Genomic DNA, 25,163 nt, shown 5'->3' on the forward strand with positions numbered 1-25,163 from the left:
AAGGCAGGCTATTATGGGGGTGAAAAAGAATGTAGGAATACTGGGGTATCGAAATGAGAAATCGGGGGTATTCTTGGCCATCCGTGATGCGCAAGAAGTGATCGGAGGGTTGCTCAAATCAAGTTGTAGGACTCTCGCACTCTCGTTAACTGGTAACCTGAAAGCGTTAAGAGAGTATGGTTAACTATGTGCTTAGGGTGACTCACTGATCAAGGCACTGTCGTTGGCAAACATCGACAAAGTGGTCATGCCGTCGCGCAGGTTCGTCAGAAGTGCATCTTCACCACTGATGGTGGCAGTTGGTGTTAGGCTGCCCTCGCCGGTCCGTAAGCGGGATATTTCATCGATGAAGACGTGGCATGCAATGGACCACAATGTCTGTAAAATTTACCGATCATCAGCCATACGACGGAAACAATTAGAGAAATCACTTACCCCCATTATAGGATTCATATAGGTTAACTGAGTTAGACTCGCCTTCCCCAAGCTAACGATGGCCCGAGCAGCGCTTAAGCACTTGTGCTTTGACGAAGTGTCCGAGTAGGAAAAGTTACTGTGAAGCTTGATGGCAGCGGCTTCCACAAGTGCACGCGTGATAATATGGGTTCGGACCTCAGAAGATGGCAATGAGTCTCCGGTGTCCGGCGTGGGTGGGAGATCTTCTCGAAACCGTTGGATCAAACGATCAAGTGAGTAGAAGGCATTTGAGAAGGCGGTAGCTTCGTGGGGATACATATCTTGAAAAAAACCGAACCTTAGTGGGCGTCATAAATCGTGGATGAAATGTCTTACGAGGTCGCCATTGGCCTGCAAGATAAGCTGCGCGGTGAAACAATACAGCACTCTTCACGTGCATTGCAATTGCTGTGAATTCGCCCGGTGCAATCCTGGGTACTTCACTCAGGAAGTCCCGCACCGTGAAGCTGCTTTGAGCATCTTGAGGCGGCAAATATCCCTGGATTATTGTTGAGTCGTCGGCTTCGCGAGTTATGAAGTGCGAGATTACCTCTCTGTAAGTATCCATTTCGAGTGGCCAAGGCGTATCGATTAAAACGCCAGAGGCTTCCAAAGCACCACAGAGCCTCGTCGGAGGATCAAGCGCTACAGCTAACGTCTTGTGAAGTGTGAAGACAGCCCAGAACCCGTTGATCCTTTCACCCTCATCGACTTCATCTTGCGGTGGATGTGGCAATACAGGCAAATTGAGCAGTACGCCGATGGTGGGCGGTGACAGGCCAAAATTACTGCGGATCCGATGGAAGTTGCACCCAAGAGCCAGTGAAACCGCGATACTAGTATGACATTTGGCTTCTAAGAACCGCCCATTACGAAAGAAGTAGTTTGCAAGAAGCACTTCGGCCTGCATCAAGTGTAAGACCCGATGGGGATGGGTCGTGGTGTTCGCAAGATCGGTGCCAGCATACTGCAAAGCACGAGAGAGGAATACTGGCAAGTGGGTATAGTACGGACTTGCTGGTGAAAGGTGAACACCCCAAAGGTAAACTGTGCTGAGGAGCGCAGGTGAAGGTCGAGAAACGTGACCGAAAGGGAATTGAGATAAGGCATTGAGACGAAAGCGAGTGGGGTGAAGGAAGAAACCAAATTGGGAGGCGTGGGGGAGGAAATTGTCGAGTCTAGGAACGCTGGTGTCAGTTGGTGCGCGAGCGACGCATGTTAAGCAAATGACTCACAACGTTGTGATGACCACCATCGGCGGCTCCTACATGATGTAATCAATGATCCACTCTAAAGCCTCGACTCAAAATGTAACACGTACATCGGTGCCCAGAAATGAGAGACTGGAATCAGAAGCTGAGGTTGAAGACGAACCGCGACCACCCTGACCTATACCACGGTGGTAAGTTCCACCGTTGTGGCAACAAACTGGCTGCAACGTACCAAAGGAGTGACTTGAAGTCGACGAAACAGGTGAAAACGGAGACAAAGAAGTGTAAGGAGAGGCGGGCGAGGGTTGTAGCTGTATCTGGTTGTTGTATGGGTCGTGGAGGGATACAGACGGCGTGAAGTCTTGGGGCCGCTCGAGTTCCTTTATTCGGGTTTCGAGTCGAGCAATGGTGTCCTCCAGAGCTCTCGTCCGCGAACGACCTTGGACATCGGTATAGTCGCATTCGTCCTCCTTCGGATTGCGCTCGCACGGTCCACATATGGGTTTAACACCATCGCATTTCTGTTCGCCCCGACTTAGTAACAATGGAAAATAAGAAGAATGAGTTGGCGTACAATTTTGAGGAATCTGCGACAGACATGAAACGTCGACGGATGCAGCATTGGGGTAGGTTGAAACACTTACCTGCAATTAACGCATGCCTTCCCTCGCCGCAAAGGCCTTGATGATGTCTGGATGGCTGGCGGCTTCTTCGACACTTGAGGATGCATGTAGTGATCGAAAAGTTGCGGACTTCAACGTAGTCGCACATACGCGTTCATGCAGAAACCGGAGAGCTCCTTTATATAGTGGCCGAGTCAGTCCTCCAGCAATCGAGCGCAGCTTCTGAGCGAGATCCCGATCTGAGATAAGGCTGTGGACCTCTCCACGTGCGCCTAGGTCGGTGGTTGGATTCAGCCATTACTTACGTGCTGTTCACCGCCTCAGCCTGCACCAATGTCTGCCAAACATAACACCCGCTCACCCGCCTCATCGTAGGATCAAAAATCGCCGGTATTTTCGCCAGGTTCAGGGAATTCATGCGCTAGAATCGAATCGGGCTTGAAGCTTCGTTCCGAGTCCTCGATGTTCATCGTTCGCGGTGCTGAGTCCCTTCGGGAGCAGTGGGAAGGGGTCGTTGTATCTACGGGCACCGTAGGGTTACCGAGAATTGTGGGTTGACCGCCTTCATCTCCGGGCACCTTCAGCCCTGCTGACTATTTACTTGGGAATTATTTTAGTCACAATGGCGCACCTCAAGGCAAAAGGAATTTGATAAGGATAATAATCCAATAGCGATATAGCAAGGTTCCCGACGTACCGCCAATTAACGCACCGTCTACCATCGCCTTCGACACCAGGTCCGTACGGTAAGGCTTTCGTAGGGCGTTTCTGATCCCCGAGAGAGATCGTTCGAAGAGAGGCGAAAGGTGGGATATGGATGATGTGGTAGTCGCAGAAAGACGTCCTGGCCAAGAATCGTCGTCTGCACCTATGGGAAGGAATCTGATTTGATCCACGAGGCAAACGCATGCTGGAAGGCAGGCCTCCGCATTTTCTGTCACCATGGACCTTGGACTACGCTGGGATTTACGACTGAAACAAAGTTAATGACAGACGTCCCGCAACATGGTCAGAGGTCAAGAAAATATGCCGCCAAGCGCCCACCGACGATTTCCAAAACCGGTAATGGCGACAGGCGCTTGGCGCTTAACTGCGCTCTTCTACTGCACCCGCCCTGAATGGACCCGGTATAGCGACGATACATTTCCCTTGCTTATGGCCGTCGCTACGAACGAAGAAAGACAAAATATTTTTTTCGTATCCAAAGCTCGGTTAGTGAACTATTTCCAATTCCATTTGTTGTTTAGTTCCTCCCATGAATTCATTTCTAACACACTTTTCTCCCATTGTTCAGCGTCCGGCTGTCGCCGTCCGCAGGGGAAAATACAATCAAAAGTACTCATCCTGACTCACGGAGACAAACTCGGCGTCCACTTTGCGCCATAGTTCCCCATGATCTCCATTTCAAGTTTGTACGAACAGCTTGTGCCCTTGCGCCATGCCCCCTCTGGGGATCGGGAACCCAAGATCAACCTCGCTCCGTTGGACCAGTCCATGGGGCCTCGCCTGATGCCGGTCCATGCCATTAATCCAATTTCATCTGCCTGCCTCGAGGCAGACCCACGAGGCATGGCGCACCATTCATTCTGTTCGTCTTCACAGCCTTTTACTCCTCTACTATGGCGTACCTCTCCCACCTCGAGCAAATACTCGCCTTCAGTTCATATGGACTCCGCAGAGTCGGTCTCGTCCTCCCACCGAACACAGGTCGCGTAGGGGACGTTAGTCAGGCCTTGTCATTTCGGCTAAAGTCTGCCGTTTAAACACAAGTCCATCGGACCATTCGGATTGTTTGGATCAATGACCTCACTAAGTCTAGCCAAGCAGGGAATCCCCCGAGGTGCGGTGGTACTAAGCCTCTGGATCCACCTCAGATTCCTACTTACGAGTGGCTTCAAGATTGACCAGCGCCGTTGACCCTTCAAGCCTCAGGTACCCCACGACAAAATGAACCGGATATTTCAACGCGCGCGTACAGCCATGGCTTGACGAGTGGTTCACGCATACGTTCTGGTGGTGATCGTTCGATTGTCGCGATCTACTGCCTAGTGTGCCTCTTGAACGCTCTGGGCTCCTTGGAACTTTTGCCTTCTTAGAGTGTGCACTGCTGTCGGACGTCGTGATGACTACACACTTGTTTAACTGACTTAGACACCGCACATTGGTTAATAAATCATACCCCACCGTGGCATCGCTGCGTCTTGCTCCCAGTAAGGACAAAATGTACATGGCGTGTTGGGGACAATATCATTTCACAGTTAGCAAATTTCCTTGTGTCATTACAGGACTCACCCTAGTTCGTGTCGTGCAAGATGTCTTATCCTCTTCCGTGCTTCTAGCAGGCAACAATCATAAGCAATTTGGGGATTTCGCCACAGCCAATATCACATTAAGTTATTCGCGTGTTCAAGACGCTCAATGCCCAACCAATGCCATTGCAGTATTTTTGCTTCCACATTCGCTTGGATCTATTTATATCGCTGAGGTTGCCCGCTTACTTCCATGGTTGTTGCCCAGGAAGGAACACGTGCCGCGACTTGGAGATGCGGCGGCCCGGTATCTATAGGCCAGTAAACTTGAGGTGTACCACATGGTCTAATCGACATCAGCGTCTACAACAGATTCGCAACGGTGCACTCCTGGCTTCAATGTCGCGTACAAATGAAGACTGGGCGGAAGCAATTGAGGCCCACGTAGCTCAAGTAAACAAGCTAACCTCCGAACCCATCGCTTCCAGTATTCTTCTCCCCGACAGTAGCTTCGCCCAGTTCATCGATCACACACTACTGAAATCGAACGCAACACTATCGCAAATAGATCAGCTGTGCAATGAAGCTATCAAATATAAATTCAAGGTAGTTCTTATTGTATCGATTCATGTAAGATCATCCCGATCAAAACGAAACTAGTCATGCTGCGTAAACGGGGTCAATATCGCCCAAGTGGCCCAACGTTTACAGGATTCCGCAAGTGTACCTTGTGCCGTCGTTGGATTTCCCTTGGGCGCCTCAAAGTCCTGCATTAAAGCTTCGTAGGTGCCCGCCGGATTTCCGGAGTGATAAACTCAACTAAACGCCGATCTAGGGAGACTAAAGAAGCTATTCAGGATGGCGCCCAAGAAATCGATATGGTTATCAACATCGGAGCACTACAGTCTGGGAACTACATCCTGGTCTACGAAGACATCCAGGAAGTCGTCGCGGCTGCTTCCGGGGTCATCGTCAAAGTTATCCTTGAAACCATCTTCTTGACAGATGCTGAGAAGATTGCAGCATGCTTCCTTGCGGCAGAAGCTGGTGCTGCGTTCGTGAAGACGTGCACCGGGTTTTGCGGAGGGGGAGCTACCGTCGAGGATGTTTCACTGACGCGGAGGTCAGTCGCCTACAAAGGCGGCAGTGTCAAGGTCAAGGCTTCTGCTGGGATCAGGAGCTTCGACAAATGTATGGACATGATAAGGGCGGGCGCCGATAGACTGGGAACGTAAGTATCTCTCTTCCGACATACATTGCGTTGAACACTCCGCAACACGAGGATATGTTTCGCATAGCGGAGGGAGTTGCCCGAATGCTGACAGCATATCATCTCTTAGATCCTCTGGTGCTTCTATCATGGAGAGAAGCCCAACTGGCGAAGGCAGCTACTAAAGACGAAGAAGGATTCCATGCTTGAATGATGGCAGCTCGTGTGGAGCTGAACTTGTTCTGCACTGTGGATTTCAACGGTTATCTGATTGTTTGTGCCTCCAAGTTCATCGGTCTGGTGGCGATTTGGGCCCTGCCGAATAGCAACAGAGGACTCACTCGTGTAGGTAACATGTTTTAGTTGCATTTATACTGCCCTCCATCAAATTTGCTATTTCGAGGTGATATATCTCTTCCATGTCAAGTACCGTTCAGGGAACCAATTTGGCCGAACCCATTCATTTCCCATGACTTTTGCCATAACCATCTGCGAAACGGCTTCCGCACTAAGTGCACCGCAAAATAGTCGACAGCGATAAACCACTATATCAGTATGTCGTCACATATTACGGACGTGAAAGCATACCAGGCGAAGGCACGAGGCATGCCGTGGCCAGTATACCCTGCTGCGATATACTGTCCCTCGAATTCATCATTGTTTCCGCCTGGTCTTAATACAGGTCCAACCTAATTGCTGTGAGCAAGTGCGACTAACTGACATGCTGAATGTACTCACGAAGGGATCGCGCATGCTTGTATAGCCCATGATTCCCGTCTGTCCGAGGTTGTGTCAGACAGATGTATCCGTATATTAACCTCTTTGACGTACCCATTCCATCTCAGGGTCTTTGCCTCGAGTATACAGCTTAGGGAACACACTGGGGAGAAACCCCCTGAGAGCCTGGCCGACGGCTTCGTTTACACTGGAGTCGTCGGTTTCGTAATACTCAAACTTTGATCCGGCTTCTCGCCCACCGCCGAGGATAACCAATGGGGTTTCGTCAGCGCTGGATACCGGTCTCGGGAACCAGTATTCGAACCCTTCATTTCCATCCCACGAGGCCTTTGAAAGTTTGGAACTCGGCGCGTCTGCACGAATGGCCACAATTTGCCCCCGAGTCGGCACAATGCCTTCAGGGCCACTCATGTGCGGAAGAAGGTGACTAGCGTATGCATTGGTGGCGTGGATCACATATGAACAAGCCACCTTTCCCCGTCCGGTATGAAGTGACCATCGACGAAATGCCCGAGATCCATTCGCTGGGATCGAGGTGATCTTCTCAACAGGCGTATTCGTGTGAAGGTGGAGAGAGGTAAGCTTTGATGCTTTGCGATATAGTTCAGTGACGAGCTTGAGGGGCCAGAGGTTATAGCTTGGGAAGTGGAATCCCGGGAAGGAAGCACCAAACCGCTAGGGCGTCCGCATGGTCAGTCCTGCCGTCCGCATTGCGCTAGTAAATTAAGGCTCACTGTCTCCATTTCCTCCCGAGATATCCATTCAACATCGCTCAAGTCGACACCGGCATTCTTTGCCGCTTCGAAATCGCGTTTAGCCTGTTCCAGCTCTGCATCCGTAAATAACATCGTCGTATGGCCACCCGCAACCAAGTCAACGGCTTCAGCCACATCTTTCTCTTCTAGAATCTTCACGATCTCCGCCACCGTGTACTGTTCAAGACCGAGTGAACGAATGGCCTCATCGGTTCCGTGAGCAGCCTGAGCCAGAGTGAAGTCAAGGAAGGCTGCCGGTGTCAAGTGTCCACCGTTTCTTCCTGCGTTTGAGATCAATCAGTCTCCCGCGAAGCATTACCTAAGTTAAGTAATTGTATGACCTGTCGCTCCAGAACCTGTCATCATAGTAAGCAATCTAATGAAGACATATCGTAAGTGTACTAGAGGGTCTCACAGAAGTCGCGTGCCTCCAAGATGACGACCTTCAAACCGGAATTACTATCCGATGCATTTGTCGCCTTCGCCAAATGGTAGGCAGCTGAGACGCCGGTTATGCCAGAGCCTATAATGCAGACATCGGCGTCGGGAGTCAGATCGCCTGCGCTGCCCTCCTTGGCTAGGGGATTGGCACCCGAAGTGTCAATCCAGAATGACTTGGTTGGGTTCTGGACAGGAAGGCTTGCTGGCCGATGGCCATCGGGGAGGGGCGATTCCAACACAAGCTGCGCCTCGTCGAAACGGTTCAATGGGACGGACAGGATACCCATGATAAGAAGCGTCCACAACCAATATACCCTAGATGAGCCATGAGACGACGATACTTGGTATCAAAAGCCATATGGAGACCTACTTGAGCAAATGGATGTCCCCAGGAGAGTAGATAGTCGAAGCGCTCATCATAGTACTGTTTTGGAAATTGGGCGCGTCGTGGCACGCGACCGGTTGACACAGGGGGTGGCCCGGTATCACAAATTCTTGCCACTGGCCACCCATAATTCTAGAGGCTCGTGCACGAAAAATAAAAGGACAATGTGGCTGGTACAATATACACCTCAAATTGTAACCATCACACCCACCCCACTCAGTTCTCAGAACGCAAGCTCAGAACATGTCCTTCACCCCCTGGCAACCTCAACGCCCTTTTGTCAACTTGCCAACGACGGCTCGGACTGTAAGGAGTGTTTCTAAATCCAATGACACCAAAGAGGACAAACATGATAGTTCCACCATGGTTGACTCTGAAGGGCGGCCATGCAAGCCGAGCAAACACGACACTACACTCATGGGGAGGACCTTGAACGTATTACCGAAAAAGCACTCACGACTAGGGCAACCCAAGGATATACCGGTTCAAGGATTACAAGAGTGTCTTGCGTACGGGCAGCAACCATTTGGGACGGCACTGGTACAACCCGTCTACAAGTTCAATGGCGTCGACGGGTATCAGCTCCATGCATATACAACAGTCTACTACTTGAATGGGACTTGGCAACTGTGGCTCGTATGCAAACCAAATACGGAAGACATAGCATTCATGACGAGGGGACTAAACAAATGGGGTACACCATACGATTTGCAGGCTGCTCCGGACGACGCTGCAGTCATGGATAATTCGGAAACAGCAGGATTGAGAGGACGAACCGAGGATCCCGTCATCGTACCGGCTCGAGAAGTACAAGCGCATCTGCAGGTCGGGCACGGGCGGCAACTCGAGTCTCCGAGGCTTGATTCGACAACGACTGACAAATCGAGTGGCGGCAGGAGGAAACTACGTTATACCGAAGCGAGCGACTTGAATGGGGCCAGGTTAATACGTGGGCCAGTCGGGAAGGGATTAGACGCGCTGGTTGATAATTTTCGAGGTGATTCTCAAGATCCTGTAGCAGACGACTTGCAAAGCGACGCGGACTCTGATGCCACCACGAAGATAGCTTACGAAGACCCTCTAAGGCTGACCAAGGACTTCACACCGGACCTCATACCAACTAGGATGGATAACGAGGACTCACTGGCGATTTGTAGCGAATATGACTCGGACGCTACAGCGAAGCCAGATCGAGCTCGAAGAGATTTACCTCGGTATCCGAGTTATGAAGACTTGGACAACCATGAGTTCTTTGGACGGCGCATGATCACGAACGGAAGCATTGACGAAGTTTGCAGTGACGCAGGGTCTAGCAGCTCGAGCGAAGACGAGGACTACGATGATGACGGCTCATCTAATGGCATGCACGCAGAGGAACCCGTCGATAACATTGGCGACGACGAATCGGCCTCAGACGACGATGCGCCCCCTCACGAGTTCTCGTACGAAGAGCTACTGCCGTATCGCAATACAGGGTGGCTCCACGTAGCGCCGTACCTCCGATATCCCGACTACGAGTTGCAGTCTGATATCCGCAACGTGCGCGGGCGACTGCCTGAATCGTCAGTTCGAGGCCTTGAACGCTAGGACTGGTGCTTGGGGACGGAGTTGACGATCTGCCTATTAGGGTACATAGTTATCTCGATGAATATCTCGATTAATGAGCACATTGCACAGGAATGAAAACACCTCACCGATGCTTGTTATGTTTCTTTGTGATGAGGACAGCGGCGCAACGCTGTACTGGCAGTCTGGCACTTATGCCTCGTGTCTAGGGACACTAACAGGCGATTCAACGGCCGACGGCACTTGCAATCCGACTGTGTCGACAGGTCCGTCGGTGCTGTGGCGCTCGAATTGATAAGAACAGCCCATCTGTCGCTGACTCACGATATCATGCTGCAAGTGGCCCTTAGAACTTGGCAGCATCTGTCGACGGAGGGCAAGAGAAGGCAAGGCCCGGATCAATATCGATCTACACCAAAGCAGCCTAGTGTATAGTGGAAATGGACAACCCAAGCTTGGGACTCGCAATATACCGGTCGATGTACATTATACTCTGGGCCTCGTCTGTATGTATGGACACGACGTAGGGATCGAAGTAAGGCGGATCAAGCGAAGGGGAGCGAGGGAAGTGGGAGCAATAGCAAGGAGCTGCGCAGCCGGCGTAAAAATCCAAAAAGCGTAAAGCAAAAACACGACTCTGCACGAGGCCGACTGAAGCAGTGCGCGCTGCCGATCACCTCGTCTCACCGTCCTATTGAGAAAAAATGAAGTCAGCAACGATGACAGGAGTCGTGCTACACTCACTGGCACTGACATTAAGCAGATTTCTCTGATCTCTTCCGTTGTCGCTCCTCGTAAAGTGCCGTGCTCAATTTGTCGAGTTGTACGACAAGAGCGGTATCAGCAGCTTTGGCACCGATGCTGCGAGCCTGATAGTCCTCCAAGAAGCTCTCTATCTGCGCCCTGGCAGCTTTCGACGAGATCGGTGTTGACGAGAGCGCGTGCAGGCGAGGCGGAGGCGACAACGTAGAATCCATGACCTGTGGTTGACAAACTTGGAAAAATATCGAAGAGATTTGCAAGTTCCCACGATCAGAAAGCCACAATTAACCGTGCAATGACCGAAGCAGGTCCTGTCTGGCTCGCAGTTTAGACGGTATTACATGCGTGCAATGTAAAACCATGGTTGTAAGTAAAATTTCGATCAGTGTCCTTCAGTGCGAACACTACATTTTCGTGAACCAGACTTCCGTCCGCTCTCTGACGGTGCTGCCCACTGGCTCAGGCACACCATCCCCAGACCCCCAAACGCCAACCATCCCAAACCCAAGTGTGCCATTGTCCAGCACGAACTCAGCTATCGGGCCAGAGACAACGACGGGAGATGTCCAAAACGGAGCCGTAATATTCCCCGTGGGCTAGTAGCAAAAGCCCCGGTCAGCAACGTGTTTCGTGGGCTCCCAAACAGGGTCCTTCTACTCACATAACTGTTGAAGATGGACAACCCGAAGACGCTTTGATCAAGATGCGTCAGACGAACATACGCGCCGAATGGTCGATCCCATTTCGCCAGCAAGGTTGGAATGGTGCTGTTCAGGTCTACCGTACCAGGGAGGACGGTGGTGATATTAGACAACAACACTTCGCAGGCGGGGGAGTTCACAATCGTTGTGGTAGGGGCAGAGGCTAAGCAAAGCTCGATGCGACCATACGCCGGATCGTCATACACACCCACTATATTCTCTACGCCATTGGGCGGGAGCGTGGCGTTTTCAGGACGTTGTGCGGGAGGGGGTGAAGACTGGAATGCCGTGATGAGGGAATCGCCAACACTATGCCAACACCAATGAGATACGGAAGGCGATGAAATTCAAGTTCCTACATGGTCTTGGAGTCAAGAGGGGACAACCCTAGCGCCTGATCTGCTAGACGGTATTTAATGGCGAGACTGATGGAAGAGCCAAGTTGGTCGTCGTTGGTCAGCACGGCAATGCCGACTCCGTCGAAGGGGAAACGAGAAAGGAACGAATTAAAGCCTAGTGATGTCGTGATCAATGATGTTATTCGCTTAGGGCGGGAACAAGAAAGTACCTGGGACATTGCCATCGTGCTGAGGTACCGTGATTAGCATTGCTTTATGGGATAACTCAAGTGGAACTAACCTCTACGACAACTAGAGTGAAAGAATGTCAGCCAGTGTTACTGCATTCGACTTCGGGAGAATCGCACCGTGTCCTCTGTACGTGCTTTGAAATTGACCACCTCCATAAACGACAGGAGATAAAAACGGTTGTTGGCTAGATACCCGTCAGCCAATAAACACAAAGCCCGCGGAGGGAACGTACGCTGAAGGAGTGAATATAGTTACACCTGACGATACTGTTTGTATCACCTCGGCGGGTATGACCGATTCTCTAGTGACGGGGTGCTGGCCGTCTGAGAGAAGGACTTGAAGCCACAACGCCTGATTAGAAGACAGGTTAGCGCGAGTGCTCGCAAATATTTATCAGGAAGTGCCTACCATATCGACAGCGTTGCTAATAATGCCTCCAGGTCCAGATCCCGCTGTTGATCAATAGTGAGCGAATTGCGCAGGGACAGCGGATGAAGCAGGACAAGACTACTGACAGTTCCCATCCTCTCCGCCTACTTGCGCCCAGAAAGGTAGGGCTCTAGGAATTCCAGCATCGAAGGGGGAAGCCGATGAGTTGAGTTGCTGTTTTTTGAAACCGTCCGCGAGATTCCCCGTTGCGTGCGCCACATTAAATGAATATGTCGTGGAGCTCATTCCAAGGGGCTCGAATATGTTCGCTCCGACGTAACGAGTAAACGAAGGTTTGGAGGGGAGGATAGAGGTCGGGATGTATGAGAGGAGGGTATACATGATGTTTGTGTATTGGAACGTCTGTCGAAACTCTGCCGAAGGCTTGAGGAAGTGGAACTTCTGGATCTGATATAGTGGTCAGCACGGATTGTAGGCGAATAAAGGTGTAGTTTCAACTTACAACGTCTGTCATGTTGGCCGCTAGTGAAGCTACGAAGTCGTGACGAGGCATGCCAGTACGATGACTCATTAAATCGATGATGGTCGCTTCTTCGCTAGCAACTGGATCCGTAAGACCCCATCCTGGAATGATGTTCTTAATCTTGGTATCCCATGAGATGGGTGGCTCGAGGGATTGGTTAGCGATTAGTAGTCCTGTAGCTAAAGCAGTGAACAGCTGCAACGGTTCGTAAGTCAGTTAAGCGGCACTCAAAGACGCCTATGGGCATACCTTGGAATTCGAGCCGATGGAGAAAAGCGTGCGCTCCGAGACATTGGTCCCGTCAGCTTTCGCCAACCCATACCCTTTGGTTTCGACGTTCCAAGTGCCGTTGTCAGCCTTCCTGACTACAGCGACCGAGAGACCACCAGGGGAATTCCAATCGGATAATAAGCCGTTGATGAACGCGTCGATTTCTGGCGTAAGCACGGGGCTCCCAGGCGGTGGGGATTGCGCGAGAACAGTGACCAGAGGAGAAGCGAAGATAAAGCACGAGTATAAGGTTGCGAGTAGGACGAAATGCATGGTAGTTCTGTGCAGTGAAAAGATTCACTCTCACTCCATTTATAAGACATAAGCTGAACTGCGATCAACGGACTGCACATCCTAGCCCATGGCGTAGAGTAAGGCGAACGCTGCGTAGACATAGTTCCTGCACCGCCAACCACCAAAGGATGAGGGATTTATGTAACGCGTCGTATTGGCGCTGAAGTTGGAGATGTTTCATGTCTTTCGCATCAAGCTGCGCCGGAGATGTCGCATCCGACACAGAACGTGCACGTAGTTGAGCTTTGATGATGGATATTCTGGGTTTACTCTGTTAGATGCGATACAGAGTCGGCTTTGCCCTAAGTCCGTGATGTATCATGGTCAGAAGAAGAAAAGAAATCGATTCGGCTGCACAGTCTAGGACTCGGGAGACAGCCGGGCCGGCAGTCGGACTGTCGTCCGCTTTTGGCAGCATCACATATGTGTGACTCTTCTGAGTCTTATCGTCAAACTTAGACCTGTACCATCACCTTCTCCTGTAAATTATCTTTATTTTGGCCAGGACTTCTGTACCACCACTCAGTGAACTCGAATCAGGCGTATAGCGACCTCGGAACGGTTGCAATCTCGAAGGCAGACCACCTGCCTCCTGGTTGCGCGGCCCAGCCCGAATCCCTGTACATGACCCAGCTTCATGCGTACTACCACCTCCGAAACCAGCAGGCATTCCAGCGCCTCATCGATGCAAGCTCTGACTCTACTAAGGCATCTCAGGGCGCCCTCAGCAGCAGCGGGGGCCGGTCGTGGAGTAAGCCTAGTCCTTTGGCAGCCGCGCCGGTGTGCGACGTGAACGCGCGCGATTGGCTTGGGATGACCGTGCTCCATCATGTGTGCGCGAATACAGACCATTCAGACCTCCCTTACCTCCGAGCGCTGCTCGCTCACCCTGCCATCAACGTCAACATATGCGACCTGGAGAGCCATTGGACACCCTTGCATCGAGCGTTGTATAACGGGAATCTCACTGCTGCGTACGCCTGCGTTTCTGTTGCAGTCGGCGTTCGCTGACTGTCACTCTCGCTAGATTGTTTCTCTTGCGTCGGCAGGATATAGACGTCCATGTGAAGGATTTCGAAGGTTACACGGCCTTCGATGTCTACAATTCCACGGTGGAATACACGAAGCCACTATTCGACGCACCCCGCGCAGAGCTGTATACCTGGGGCACCAACCGAAACGCCACGTTGGGCCAAGGGGACAGCAATGACCGCGCGTCGCCGGACCAGGCGGTCATCCACCCCAAGGACGCTGTCAGCGTCGAGCTTCCCCTCGAAACGCGCTTTGCTCCGATACACGTGCGTCAGATAGGGATGTCGAGGCTGCACACCGGTGAGGCGCAGCACGAACGTTTCTGGAACGCGTGCTCACGTGTGTGCCAGTGATCGTGACGGCTGAGAGCAAAGGCAATCTGCGGCTGTGTGGGTTTGGCAGCGGTGGCCGGTATGTGTGTTCCTCGCAGTGACACGGGGTTGTGTATTGACGGCGGGCCAAGGCTTGGGCCAGGACAGCCGGCGCAGCAGTATTCTATGAAGCCATTGACGGAGCTCAACCCGTTCACCATCGTGTCTGTCGCACTGGGTCAGGACCACACCCTTGCGCTGACGAACACTGGGGAGGTTCTTAGCTGGGGGCTGAATCGGTTTGCTCAATTAGGGTATGTCATCGACCCGCCTTCGGGCTCGGATATGTCTGGGTTCGCGCGGAAAGATGAACCGATCCAAGCTACGCCGAGGAAGATCCCCGGTTCCTTGAAGAAGGCGTACGTGCTCGGTGTGGCCGCCTGCAAGACCGCCTCTGCATGTTGGACGTCGAAGGAGGTCTTCACCTGGGGCACGAATAACGGCCAACTTGGTGAGTAGCATCGCAGCGTGCGGGATAGTAAGGTTAGTGGAGCTAATGCTGGCGCAGGATATGACAAGGCCGCTCAGCCAGTGCAAGTGCACCCGAGGGTCGTCACGAAGCTCCCGTACCCTGCTGAAGACATCGCGTTATCAGTTCGTCGATTCTCTGGCTTCCGCGCGAGCTTGTCTGATTGATGTGCAGGACAATGCCATGGTCTGCCTGCTGAAGATGGACAACGGGACGTGCAATGTGTACTACATCCACAACGACATCTGCAGCAAGCTTAGGTCTGCCCATTCATGCTTACATATATATGTATTTCCCATTGACAAACCTGTTTTGATTATAGCTTTCCTCCCCATGCCTTCCCCGCGCAGATATACCCGTACCGACCGCCGCAGGCTGCGACAAACGCAGATATTCACAAGGTCACCTGCTGCGAAGATAATTTCGCTGCACTGTCCGCGAACGGCGAAGTCTTCATGTTTTCCTTCAATAGCCCAAGCTCGGATGGCAGTGGGCGGACGAGTGTCAAGCCCCAGCGAGTGTGGGCGCTCAGGAAGCAGTTCAGTGCTGTAAAGGCAAGTAATGACAATGTTCATTTGTTGGCAAATAGAGGACTGATCATGGCTCGCTATTAGGATGTAGCGCTCGGCTCTGACGGATCCCTTATCGTGTGTACCGAGTCGGGGCACGTCTATCTGCGCACGCGGTCTGCGCAGTTCAAAGCCTCCTCTGCTGCGGGTGCTCAGGGCGCGGGGGGCAATAAGCCATTCAAGTTCCAGCGCGTGTCGCACCTGCAACGCGTCGTCCGGGTATGCGCGAACAGTACCGGCGCCTTTGGCGCGCTGCGCATGGAGTTCCAGCCGAGGCGGATATCTGTGGAAGGAAATAGGATGGAGCAGGACTTGAGGAGCATTTTCCCGAGCGAGGTACCAGTCGCTGAGCCGAACACATTGAGCATCCGAGAACGGGAAAGGGGAAGAGGAAGAGATGAGGCACGGGTTTGGCGAGCGGACGAGGTGGAGGATGGGCGGGGGGAGGACTATGGGGAGGACGACGCTGCGATTCTGGGTGATAGGGAGGAGTTGGAGGGGCTTTGTGTTTATCTCGAGGCGTGTGTCGCGTCGGAGAGGCCTGCGCGTCCGCTCAAGATTGATGTCGACCATGGCGCTGACCTTGTCCTTCACGTGGCACCGTCCAAGAAGCCTTCTACGCCGTCATTCATGACTACCGCTCATAGGGTCATCCTCGCAGCTCGCTCGCGCCCGCTTCTGAGAATTCTTTCGACGCCTGGCATTCTGACCCTCAAGGACACAGGCGTTGTCATACGCTTTGGGTCTTTCAAGGCTGCTGATAAAGCCGCATCGGGGAATGTTATAAACGCACTCCAGTTCGAAGGCTGTCATCCACTCGCTGTGCTCATCTTGCTGGTGTATATTTACTCTGACCAGCTCGTACCCATCTGGGACAGCCGGTTAGCATCTACTCTTCGATCGTCCTCGGGCCACGTACCTTGCCCGCCCACCCGCATCAAAGCCGATCTGCAAGGGCTCGCTAAGCTCCTCGAGCTGCCACATCTCTCTGTGGCCCTCGAATCACCCGCTAAACGCGACCCCGCGCCCTCCCTCTGCAACGATCTCACCGCGCTGCACGAAGACGCGCAGGCGTTTCCTTCTGTCCGCTCAGGCAAGTGGTCCCGCAGGTCGTCCCCGCTGGCCCCGGATGTGGTCTTGCTGCTGGGCGACAGGAGCGTGTGGTGCCACTCTGCGATCATGCGCGCGAGATCGCCGTTCTTCGCGAGTATGTTCGGCGAGGAGGATTGGACTGCGCGGCGGTGGAGCGGGGACGGGGTGATAGAGGTTAATCTCAGGCATTTGACGTGGCGCGCGATGCAGTTCGTGGTCAGGTACTTGTGCTGCGGTGCGGATGAGGAGATGTTCGCTGTCATGGGTGAGCACCATTTGCGTTTGCAACACGGACGCAATCTAACCTTAATACGATCTCGTAGCTAGTATCCAATCGCCAGATGAACTCCTCGATCTCATGTACGAGGTCATGGGTGCCGCAGTAAGATCAAGATCATCGTATCTCGTCGAATCACCCGCGCTTACGTTGTTTTTACCTTTCGTTTGTAGAATGAACTCCTGCTCGATCGGCTCGTGCTTATTTGTTCTTCGGTCATCCTCAAGTTCGCCAACATTACGAACGCGTGTTATATTTTGAACGACGCGACATACTACCATTCTCTGCCGTTGATTTCGAGTATACAGGAGTACATGGCGGTCAATATGGAGACGCTACTGGAGGGCGGGGTGCTGGATGGGCTGTCGCCTGATCTCGTGCAGCAGTTGGGTCAGTTCATCCGCATCAAGCAGGCGGAGAAGCTCCCCATCACGAAATCCGGGACCCTCGTTGATAATGCTATGAAGGAGTACAAGGACTGGCTGGCGCTCCAGGATATCCCTGTCCCGATCATCGCCAGGAATGCGAACCCGAATCGGGTAATCACTCGTCGTGCGTCGGCGAAGTTGTCCCCTCCGATCCCGACGAAGCTTCCGCCGCTCTCGCGGACGCCGAGTTCGTCTAACATTTTGAGTGTGCCGCCCCAGCATTGTACGCCAGCGCAGGTTGATGATATTTTCTCGATGGATGAGGCGGAGGAGCCGGTTAAACCAAGTGGACCGTCGACGCCTGTGTGGAAAGCCCGTTCCGTGCCTCGGTGTGTACTAGTTCTGCCGAACCCGCATTTGTGCTAATAGCACGATGGTGATAGTGTTGATATGAAGGCGCTTATGGCCGAGGAAGCCAACGTGGGGAGTAGCAGTCGGGCTCCTCAGTTACCCGTCAGCACCCCGAAATCCGCGCAGCGAACACCGCAACGTGATAGCGTCCCTTTGCCTCGGGGCGTACCTACTAACCTCCCGGCTCCGGGGCCATCAAATACGAGTATCGCGTCTTTTCCCGCTCTAGGCGCAGCTCCAAGCAAACCCGACGCCTCGCCTAGACGTAGTACGACGCACAATTCGCCGTCTGCTTCTGGTCTCGGACCCGTGTTTGCGCCAACGCGCCAACCGACGCCATCCACTCCTACGCCGCGCCGAGTCTCGTACGTGTCTGCTACTGGTGCTTCTCTTTGTTACTGATGCAAAACTGTGACTGTGTGTTTAGGTCGGGCAAGGCCTGGTCGTCCCCGGCTCCGCAGGCTCCTTTGCCAGCATCTGGCATGACGCTCGTCGCGATCCAGCAGCTGGAAATTGACAACGCGAGACCGGTGGCGAAAGAACGGCGCTCGCTGGTTACTATACAGCAGGAGGAGGAAGAACGGCGCGTGGAGGAGGATTTCCTGAGGTGGTGGGCGGAAGAAGAGCAGCGGATGAAGGTCCAGTCGGAGGGACCTTCGGTGCCCAAGCGGAATCGCAATAAAGATGGGAAGCCGAAGAAGCCATCTGGGAAGCGTGGATCGCAGAAAATGGCGAGGTCTACATCAAAACCTGCTGCTTCATAGAAGTTTAGAGTTCCTGGACAATTTATGATCCTGATAATGCTAGTATTACCTTGCTCAAAAAGCAAGTCGAATTTCGCCTAATCATTTTCTTGGGGGCCACCTAGGGGTCATGGAGTCGTCGCGCCATGTCCTATGTCTATACTGCAGATATTTAGACTTCGTGGTTGGAATGCTGACGTTTCAAAGTTGCGCCCTGCGAGCCGCTAGCGTAGTCATCGTGCTTTTGATTTTAGATAGCAATGTGTTACATTCATGCGAGGTAAATTCAATAGGTTGACTTACAATGAACTTAGTATGGATCCACTCAGTCCATTGCCGGTGTAACTACTAGTCAAATGGCGTTCGTGACTGGCACTAGGCTCAGACGCAAGCAGCGACGACAAACCAGTCACCGTTCCTGACAAACGAGGGATGCCACTTATCTGCCTTAACGACACGGATTTCAAGAGGTTATGAAGTGACTGTTGACATCTGTACACCTTGCCTTATTGTACCCATGATCTCATAGTTTCGCCGCCTTCACCACTCTAAACTCTTGCTGTATATCAGCACAAAGTCGGAGGAACGCCTGTCCCAAGACTTCGAAGTCACTGAGCTAATAAACCCGATGCAGAGGGTCAGTGGGGATCCCCTCGAATTAACAACAAAGTTATAAACAGACCTCGTTATATACCTGTGCGCTGCACCTAGCCCACCATCTCCCATTGTGGTAGAAATGCGCCGCGTAGACGTTATAGTCTTTGAGCAGTTTCTCTTGCATCTTGATATCAAGTTCACGAGTCCATTGAATCGATCCAGACAACGGTAGTTCGACGTTCACCTTGAGAGGAAGAGAAGTTAAGAGTATTCTGCCTTGAGGTGACTTGGGGAAGCGGCGTGACGTACCATATTCAAGGTAAGAGAGCCGTCTGGATCCATGACTCGCGTTCCTAGGACTTTGGCTAGCCGCTTCCCACCCGCGATGGCTAACCCGTGGCAATAATCGTTAATCTTCTCCTCGCCTCCTAGCCATGAGCGGAACCGAAGGGCTATTATACAGACGTGAATGCATAAATCAACTTCAGACAAATAACGCACCGTGCACAACACTGTAGAATGGTACGAAGTCCGCAGTGCCGTTCCCTGTCGCCAGCGTTCCGTACAGTCGTTCCTACGTTACGTCGAATGAAGAGGTACATACAGTCAAATTGTTCTATGAAGGCTGGTGGGCTGCCTGGTGAAGCATACGCGTGGGGTGTTGGGATGCTCGATCTGATGAGATGCTGGTTCCTGAATGATAGATGAAGCAATCTAGCGACAAGTAATATCCATTGCAATAAACCTCACCGCTTAGGAACATAAAGCACAGCGCAGCCACGTTGTGTAAATAGCCATTTGTGGCAATTCTATGCTACCGTTCAGTAATGCCTTCAAGGGGATGATAATTTGACATACGGAAATCCAAAAGTCAGGTTGCGATCTTCCGAGGTTGATATTCAACTCATGGCCGATGGAATGTGCAGCGTCAACAATGCTTATAACGCCTGCCGCCCTGCAGACTTTTACGAGCTCCTGCCAAGGCTGAAGGACTCCCGGATTGGATACGATGCTATCGATGAGCGCGACGACTTTCTTTCCAGGAGGCTTCGAGGCCACGACCGACTTGACGTGCGCACGGAATGTCGAGATTATGTCTGCATGGGTGGTGGGGTAGGTGATGGCCAGGGCGGATACAGATGGATGAGGCGGTGTGTCTGCGAGGTATTGTACTGCACGAGAGACACCATCGTACGTTGTATTGACTATAAGGTTGATCAGAGGCGTATTCAATGATCGATGCCGTAAACCTACACTCAATGATGATATCGCCCCTCTCCCATTCGATATTTCGAAGCACCGTGTTCACTCCGAGGGTTGCATTGGGAACGATAACACATTCGTCCGCTTGGGCACCAATTAATGGTGCGATGAGCTCTCTGACTTGAGCCTGGATATTGTAGTGCGTAAAACGATGGAAGAGATCTGGATTGCGCTCAATCTCGCGCGCCACTCTATCGCATTCTGCTTGCACTGGGATTGGAACTGACCCAAAAGAACCTAGAAAGGCTCCGTGAGTGGATCCGACAGTGGAGGCGCGAATACTACTGGCGCACCATTGTTGAGATTCACATATTGCGGGTCGAAACCAAAATACTTTAACATCGGATGCCCGAAGGGTGGAGGCAGGGTCTTGCAGACCTCATCTAGCTCGAAACTGCTCATTGATGGTACGAAGGAAGTAGCTGAAGTGCTTACCCGCCTCATATATCTATACGCTCCGGAGCTGTGAGTCAGAAATGAGTATCATGAGAGGAACTTAGACCTTCACGTGGTGCAGGGCGCTTGGTGTTGGTTTTCCATCGAAATGATCAATGTTGCGCAGTACTATACCCCTTCACACTTATCTCCAAAGGTGAATGGCAGCAAGAAGCCGTTATTTACGCCTCAAGACTCTTGATCAGCCGCAGCGGCACCCTAGTGCCGGTTCAGACGTCCAGTAAGTACGCTCCTCCGAATTTCAAGGCTTAGGATGGACTTGGTGGTAAATCCGAGCTATTTATAATAAAAGAAAGCCAGAGTCAGAGCAAGACGACGATGCTCGCAACCTTGAGAACGATGCAGCCGACTCTGGAGATGAGCTCTTCTGGTAATCTCCGATCAATAGGACGCTTGAATTGGGGGAGGAAAAATACGATAGAGCCAATCAAATCGATCCAGGCGGATGAAGACCACGGCCACAACAGTGAAAACGACAGAATGTTTTTGTCTCTTTTCAAAATCAAAATTCTTCTTCAGTGGGGTCATCTTCATGTGCAAGTCTGGCGATTCAAATGTGTGCTGATGACTACTAGTAATGAGAATCATCCGCACGGAATATTGAATTGTAAATCACGACGATGCTCACCTACCAGCGGCTCCTAGAACTTGGAAGTAAACCTAAAGTTTGAGGCCGCGTGCCTAGATTCGTGTCCGGTCGCCTAAGGGTACCCTATGCGATACTTCGTAACTTACGATTCATATGAGGGAGGCGGCAGAGTGGGGTCTCGGGGATTCAAAAGTGGGATATTGATACTCCCTAAGTAGTATTGCCCTACTCCTAGAACGCTGGTTTCGAGCCTACCCCGTGGCCGCTGCAAAATCTTTGGAGTCTTAGTATGGGATCACTATAAGACCCACTTGTTCTCCCCGGACTTCCGAAGTTCTTAGCGAATTCCCAAACTAGAATGATGGGTCTAGAACCATCCCATTCTCTTGTGTCCTTGACCTTCTCGACCAATGAATCTGCCGTCACGCTGCTTAATTCTAATACCTAATCAACATTCAGTGGATTAGCAGAGCAGGTTCGCGAGATGGTACAAACGTACCATGAGTGCCTGCCTGGGGTCGACGGAGCCTACATTATGATTTATTTCGGTAGTTTATTACACCAAAATTTATAGCGTGTAAAACTTGAAGGGCAGTGAGGAAACCCCAGGGAATGGTGCGTAGGACGGTCAATGTAGATCATGTCTGCCATAGCTCTTGTGTCCTCCATGGTACCAAGTGAATATTAAGATTTTTGTCGAGATTTAGGGGCGCCACTTGTCTTTGTGATGGAAGAAGGGATCGGCGGCCGAGCATGAGCGGCAATTCCCTCCTTTGTTCCGGCCAGCTGAATTCCAATGACCGACGAGTCTGCAACAGCGTCCAATGAACCCGAGTGGGGTCGAGGTGACTACGCGCCCATGCAATATCTGCTCTGAAATATGCTGATATGATTCCCAAGTCCTGATTTGTGGGGGCACCGATTGGTGGGTAAAGTTCAAATGCAACCGTCGAACCAACCCAGTGGCTGAGGTCCTGTCAGGTCAAAATTAGGTCGCAAGGCAGCCGGAAAGGGCGATACCGAACAAGCGTAGGTCTCTGGCGCTGTACCCGCCGTTGCTCAATATCCTGAGATGCAATTTGGAACAGGAAACCAGACCTTCTCGAACCTCATATACTTCGATCATTAAGCAACGTGAAGGCAGTTTCGGTTCACACCTCGTGCTGTGGTTGTCATTGTGTAGTTTTGGACACTGAAGGTGATGCGTGGTTGTTTGGGAGAAATGGGTTCTCAGCGTTGGGCGTCACGGGGGTGGACGCGGTGTCGGAGAGCGCGCCGCGGCGAGTGAAGGCGAGTGAACTGGGCGGTACGAAGGAGACCAAGTTTGTCCACGCTGCATGTGGCAGGAACCATACGTTGCTGGTGGGAAGCGAAGGTCAAGTTTGGAGCGCAGGCGCAAACAACGTTGGGCAGGTGAGTGCAATGCACAAGTCTCAACGAATTCAAGTAGACGCCGCTGCATTTACCAGTGCGGGCAGACTCCATGTCCCGAAATTCAGGCATTCAAGTTGGTGAGTGGATTCCCCGCAGGGGAGCAGATAGTACAAGCTTCGGCGGGCATCAACTTCTCCATTGCATTGGCGAAATCGGGCAAAGGTATGTATACATTGTGCTGCAACCACTGCTGGGCTTTACGAACGGAAAATCCGTAGTTTTCGCGTTTGGAAGTGCCGAGAAGGGTCAGCTTGGAAATGGGACTACAGGGGAACGAATCATGACTGGGAACAAGACGGTGTTTGATGTGCACTCCGATCCAAGTGGGCATTCATTCTACTTCCTCCGCGCACCGTCAATACTGACACGTCCATTCGATAAGTTGTGATCAAGGAACTATTGGGGAAGGAGATTGTGCAGATATCCAGTGGCCAGCAGCATACCATCGCACTTGACTCGAAGGGGTAGGTACTCCTTGTTTGTGATGGACGCCCTATTGACCTGCTCATAGTGCTGTTTACGTCTGGGGTTACAATGGCTACTGTCGACTCGGACTGGGAAACCAAGTGGATGCGCTCAAGCCGAAACCTGTTCCGCAGGTAAGTATCCCTTCTACTGCTCGCTTTCGGTGTTTCGTATTCAGACATGCATCCTCCTAGTTCGCTGGACCGAACGAGGCAACTATGGGCGCTTTCGTTGCGGCTGGTCCGTCTAACTCGGTGGTCGTCGATAAGCAATCAATGTATTGGATGGCAGGAAAGGTACGCCGGACTTCGTAAACCCATGCGCGACTCATGGCTTTCGCATAGTGGAAAAACAGCGGCGATGGTAGGGTGCTGTATGTTTCGATTGGGCCGAAGCTAACTAAGTGTAGGTTCAAGCGGGTCACCTTACTCCTCCTTCCGATTTATGCAAGACATCATGTGAGACCTGTTCTATCCTTCCCGACCCGTGTTGGATTAATGATGAGTACCGCTCTAGGGGGTGTAAAATTAGCCGTGCAACATGTGGTGGTGTCACACATTGGGCACTGTGTCCAGACGACGACGGCAGTACGATGACGATTGCCTGGGGTCAGAACGCCAGCAATGGTACGTTAACAGCTCCTCGGCCCCACATCTTGAATTAATTATGTCTCGCAGGCGAACTAGGCCTTGGCCCGGATGAACCAAAGAGCGCCACGAAGCCCACTCGAAACAACACTTTGAATGGGATCGACATCTTTGAGTATGTTCTATGTTTTCACCGGGTTTCATTCTTCGAATTAAGTTTCTCCGTCTAGTATCGCTGCTGGCCAAAACACGACACTCTTCCTCGCTAAGCCAAATGAGAAGCTTTCCGACCTTCCTCGCCACCCCATTGATGTGGAGCCTCCGGAGGTCTGCATCGAATGTAACAAAGATAACGGAGATGACGATCCTCCACTTGAATGTGACAAGGTTTGCTCTTTTCCCCTTTCTCACCACATCCCCTGTCCTTTCGTTAGCTAACGTTAAGCCGTGGTCACCTTATGGCGAAATGGCAATCTGTTATCAAGTGTGATGGACCATACCACCTCAAATGTCTTGATCCCCCTCTAGAGTCCGTACCAGATGGAGAATGGTTCTGCCCCGAATGTATCGATGATCCGGGCGCGCCGATGGTTCCCCATCCACAGAGGAAAGCCAAGAAGGGCAGGTCGAAGGCCAAAGCGAAAGCTAAACCACCGTCCAAAACCATCGAAACCGAGGATGTAGACGAAGCCGAGGACGATGGAGAAACGGGGGGCAAAAGAAAGGCTTCTGCGAAAGCTAAGGGTGGAGGTATGTCTTGCTCTAGCGAGTTGTGGAGCGTCTTCTCAACGCTAAGTCTGATGTTGCCCCTTTAGCTGCCAAAAAGAAGAGGAACTAGTATTTATCTCGACAATCGCACTCTATGTTTTTCTCGCAACTGTGATACTCGATATGTATTATCTGTTTGTATCCCGTCGTATTCTGGTCTACATCTGTAACATTTCATGTACAGGCGATGGCCCTGGGTTGGATATACACTTAGAGGATCCGCAGCAACCGGTTTGTTATGATGAAAGGAACCATCTTCGCAGTCCATCGTTTCGAATGTGGCTGTCTCGCACATACCGAGCGGATCCGTGGAACACGGCGTACCTGCCCCTATTCACAAAGGGGCTCTCCTGTGAGCCCCGTCTCCCACCTCTCCTCAAACAACATTACATCAAGTAAAAAATATGGTATTTTCTTCATTCGAATCTTCTTTACGCACGACGCAGGCTCTATGAATTTTGGAGCCTACTAGAGCTTTCCTCGCACACAAAACTTGGGTTTACGTAAT

At 51.9% G+C, this 25,163-nt stretch overlaps 9 protein-coding genes across 9 annotated transcripts; 4 read left to right on the forward strand and 5 right to left on the reverse strand.

Moving 5' to 3' along the window:
* Window positions 1–113: 113 nt before the first annotated feature.
* PC9H_006914 (uncharacterized protein) lies at window positions 114–2,397 on the reverse strand (the record flags this gene model as incomplete). Its single annotated transcript, XM_036776452.1, has 7 exons — window positions 114–157; window positions 207–378; window positions 436–737; window positions 793–955; window positions 1,007–1,634; window positions 1,944–2,201; window positions 2,312–2,397. 7 exons carry the CDS (start codon window positions 2,395–2,397, stop codon window positions 114–116), a joined length of 1,653 nt encoding a protein of 550 aa, XP_036632471.1.
* Window positions 2,398–4,938: 2,541 nt separating this feature from the next.
* On the forward strand, window positions 4,939–5,934 carry PC9H_006915 (uncharacterized protein; the record flags this gene model as incomplete). The annotated part of the gene is made up of 4 exons (XM_036776453.1): window positions 4,939–5,145; window positions 5,200–5,321; window positions 5,375–5,770; window positions 5,880–5,934. The coding sequence occupies 4 exons, from the start codon at window positions 4,939–4,941 to the stop codon at window positions 5,932–5,934; spliced, it is 780 nt and encodes a 259-aa protein (XP_036632472.1).
* A 208-nt stretch (window positions 5,935–6,142) lies between these two features.
* On the reverse strand, window positions 6,143–7,970 carry PC9H_006916 (uncharacterized protein; the record flags this gene model as incomplete). The annotated part of the gene is made up of 6 exons (XM_036776454.1): window positions 6,143–6,257; window positions 6,338–6,438; window positions 6,488–6,526; window positions 6,581–7,162; window positions 7,222–7,523; window positions 7,703–7,970. The coding sequence occupies 6 exons, from the start codon at window positions 7,968–7,970 to the stop codon at window positions 6,143–6,145; spliced, it is 1,407 nt and encodes a 468-aa protein (XP_036632473.1).
* A 341-nt stretch (window positions 7,971–8,311) lies between these two features.
* Window positions 8,312–9,655, forward strand: PC9H_006917 (uncharacterized protein; the record flags this gene model as incomplete). The annotated part of the gene is made up of 1 exon (XM_036776455.1): window positions 8,312–9,655. The coding sequence occupies one exon, from the start codon at window positions 8,312–8,314 to the stop codon at window positions 9,653–9,655; it is 1,344 nt and encodes a 447-aa protein (XP_036632474.1).
* A 734-nt stretch (window positions 9,656–10,389) lies between these two features.
* On the reverse strand, window positions 10,390–10,611 carry PC9H_006918 (uncharacterized protein; the record flags this gene model as incomplete). Its single annotated transcript, XM_036776456.1, has 1 exon — window positions 10,390–10,611. The coding sequence occupies one exon, from the start codon at window positions 10,609–10,611 to the stop codon at window positions 10,390–10,392; it is 222 nt and encodes a 73-aa protein (XP_036632475.1).
* Window positions 10,612–10,800: 189 nt separating this feature from the next.
* On the reverse strand, window positions 10,801–13,143 carry PC9H_006919 (uncharacterized protein; the record flags this gene model as incomplete). Its single annotated transcript, XM_036776457.1, has 11 exons — window positions 10,801–10,992; window positions 11,058–11,406; window positions 11,457–11,610; window positions 11,666–11,684; window positions 11,737–11,747; window positions 11,804–11,871; window positions 11,920–12,038; window positions 12,096–12,139; window positions 12,203–12,524; window positions 12,580–12,795; window positions 12,850–13,143. 11 exons carry the CDS (start codon window positions 13,141–13,143, stop codon window positions 10,801–10,803), a joined length of 1,788 nt encoding a protein of 595 aa, XP_036632476.1.
* Window positions 13,144–13,788: 645 nt separating this feature from the next.
* On the forward strand, window positions 13,789–18,517 carry PC9H_006920 (uncharacterized protein; the record flags this gene model as incomplete). Its single annotated transcript, XM_036776458.1, has 12 exons — window positions 13,789–14,138; window positions 14,192–14,496; window positions 14,547–14,607; window positions 14,660–15,018; window positions 15,076–15,161; window positions 15,211–15,296; window positions 15,359–15,584; window positions 15,651–16,962; window positions 17,021–17,079; window positions 17,148–17,731; window positions 17,786–18,118; window positions 18,181–18,517. The coding sequence occupies 12 exons, from the start codon at window positions 13,789–13,791 to the stop codon at window positions 18,515–18,517; spliced, it is 4,098 nt and encodes a 1,365-aa protein (XP_036632477.1).
* Window positions 18,518–19,019: 502 nt separating this feature from the next.
* On the reverse strand, window positions 19,020–20,758 carry PC9H_006921 (uncharacterized protein; the record flags this gene model as incomplete). Its single annotated transcript, XM_036776459.1, has 9 exons — window positions 19,020–19,112; window positions 19,179–19,337; window positions 19,403–19,545; window positions 19,595–19,639; window positions 19,698–19,786; window positions 19,844–19,902; window positions 19,952–20,298; window positions 20,348–20,637; window positions 20,697–20,758. The coding sequence occupies 9 exons, from the start codon at window positions 20,756–20,758 to the stop codon at window positions 19,020–19,022; spliced, it is 1,287 nt and encodes a 428-aa protein (XP_036632478.1).
* A 1,439-nt stretch (window positions 20,759–22,197) lies between these two features.
* On the forward strand, window positions 22,198–24,725 carry PC9H_006922 (uncharacterized protein; the record flags this gene model as incomplete). Its single annotated transcript, XM_036776460.1, has 16 exons — window positions 22,198–22,246; window positions 22,302–22,326; window positions 22,383–22,430; window positions 22,490–22,814; window positions 22,871–22,997; window positions 23,054–23,158; window positions 23,218–23,299; window positions 23,347–23,434; window positions 23,495–23,596; window positions 23,645–23,663; window positions 23,710–23,758; window positions 23,817–23,926; window positions 23,978–24,062; window positions 24,118–24,274; window positions 24,373–24,637; window positions 24,703–24,725. 16 exons carry the CDS (start codon window positions 22,198–22,200, stop codon window positions 24,723–24,725), a joined length of 1,659 nt encoding a protein of 552 aa, XP_036632479.1.
* Between the last annotated feature and the right edge of the window lie 438 nt (window positions 24,726–25,163).

This window comes from Pleurotus ostreatus, assembly GCF_014466165.1.
Source record: "Pleurotus ostreatus strain PC9 chromosome Unknown scaffold_4, whole genome shotgun sequence".
In the NCBI taxonomy this organism is placed as follows: domain Eukaryota; kingdom Fungi; phylum Basidiomycota; class Agaricomycetes; order Agaricales; family Pleurotaceae; genus Pleurotus; species Pleurotus ostreatus.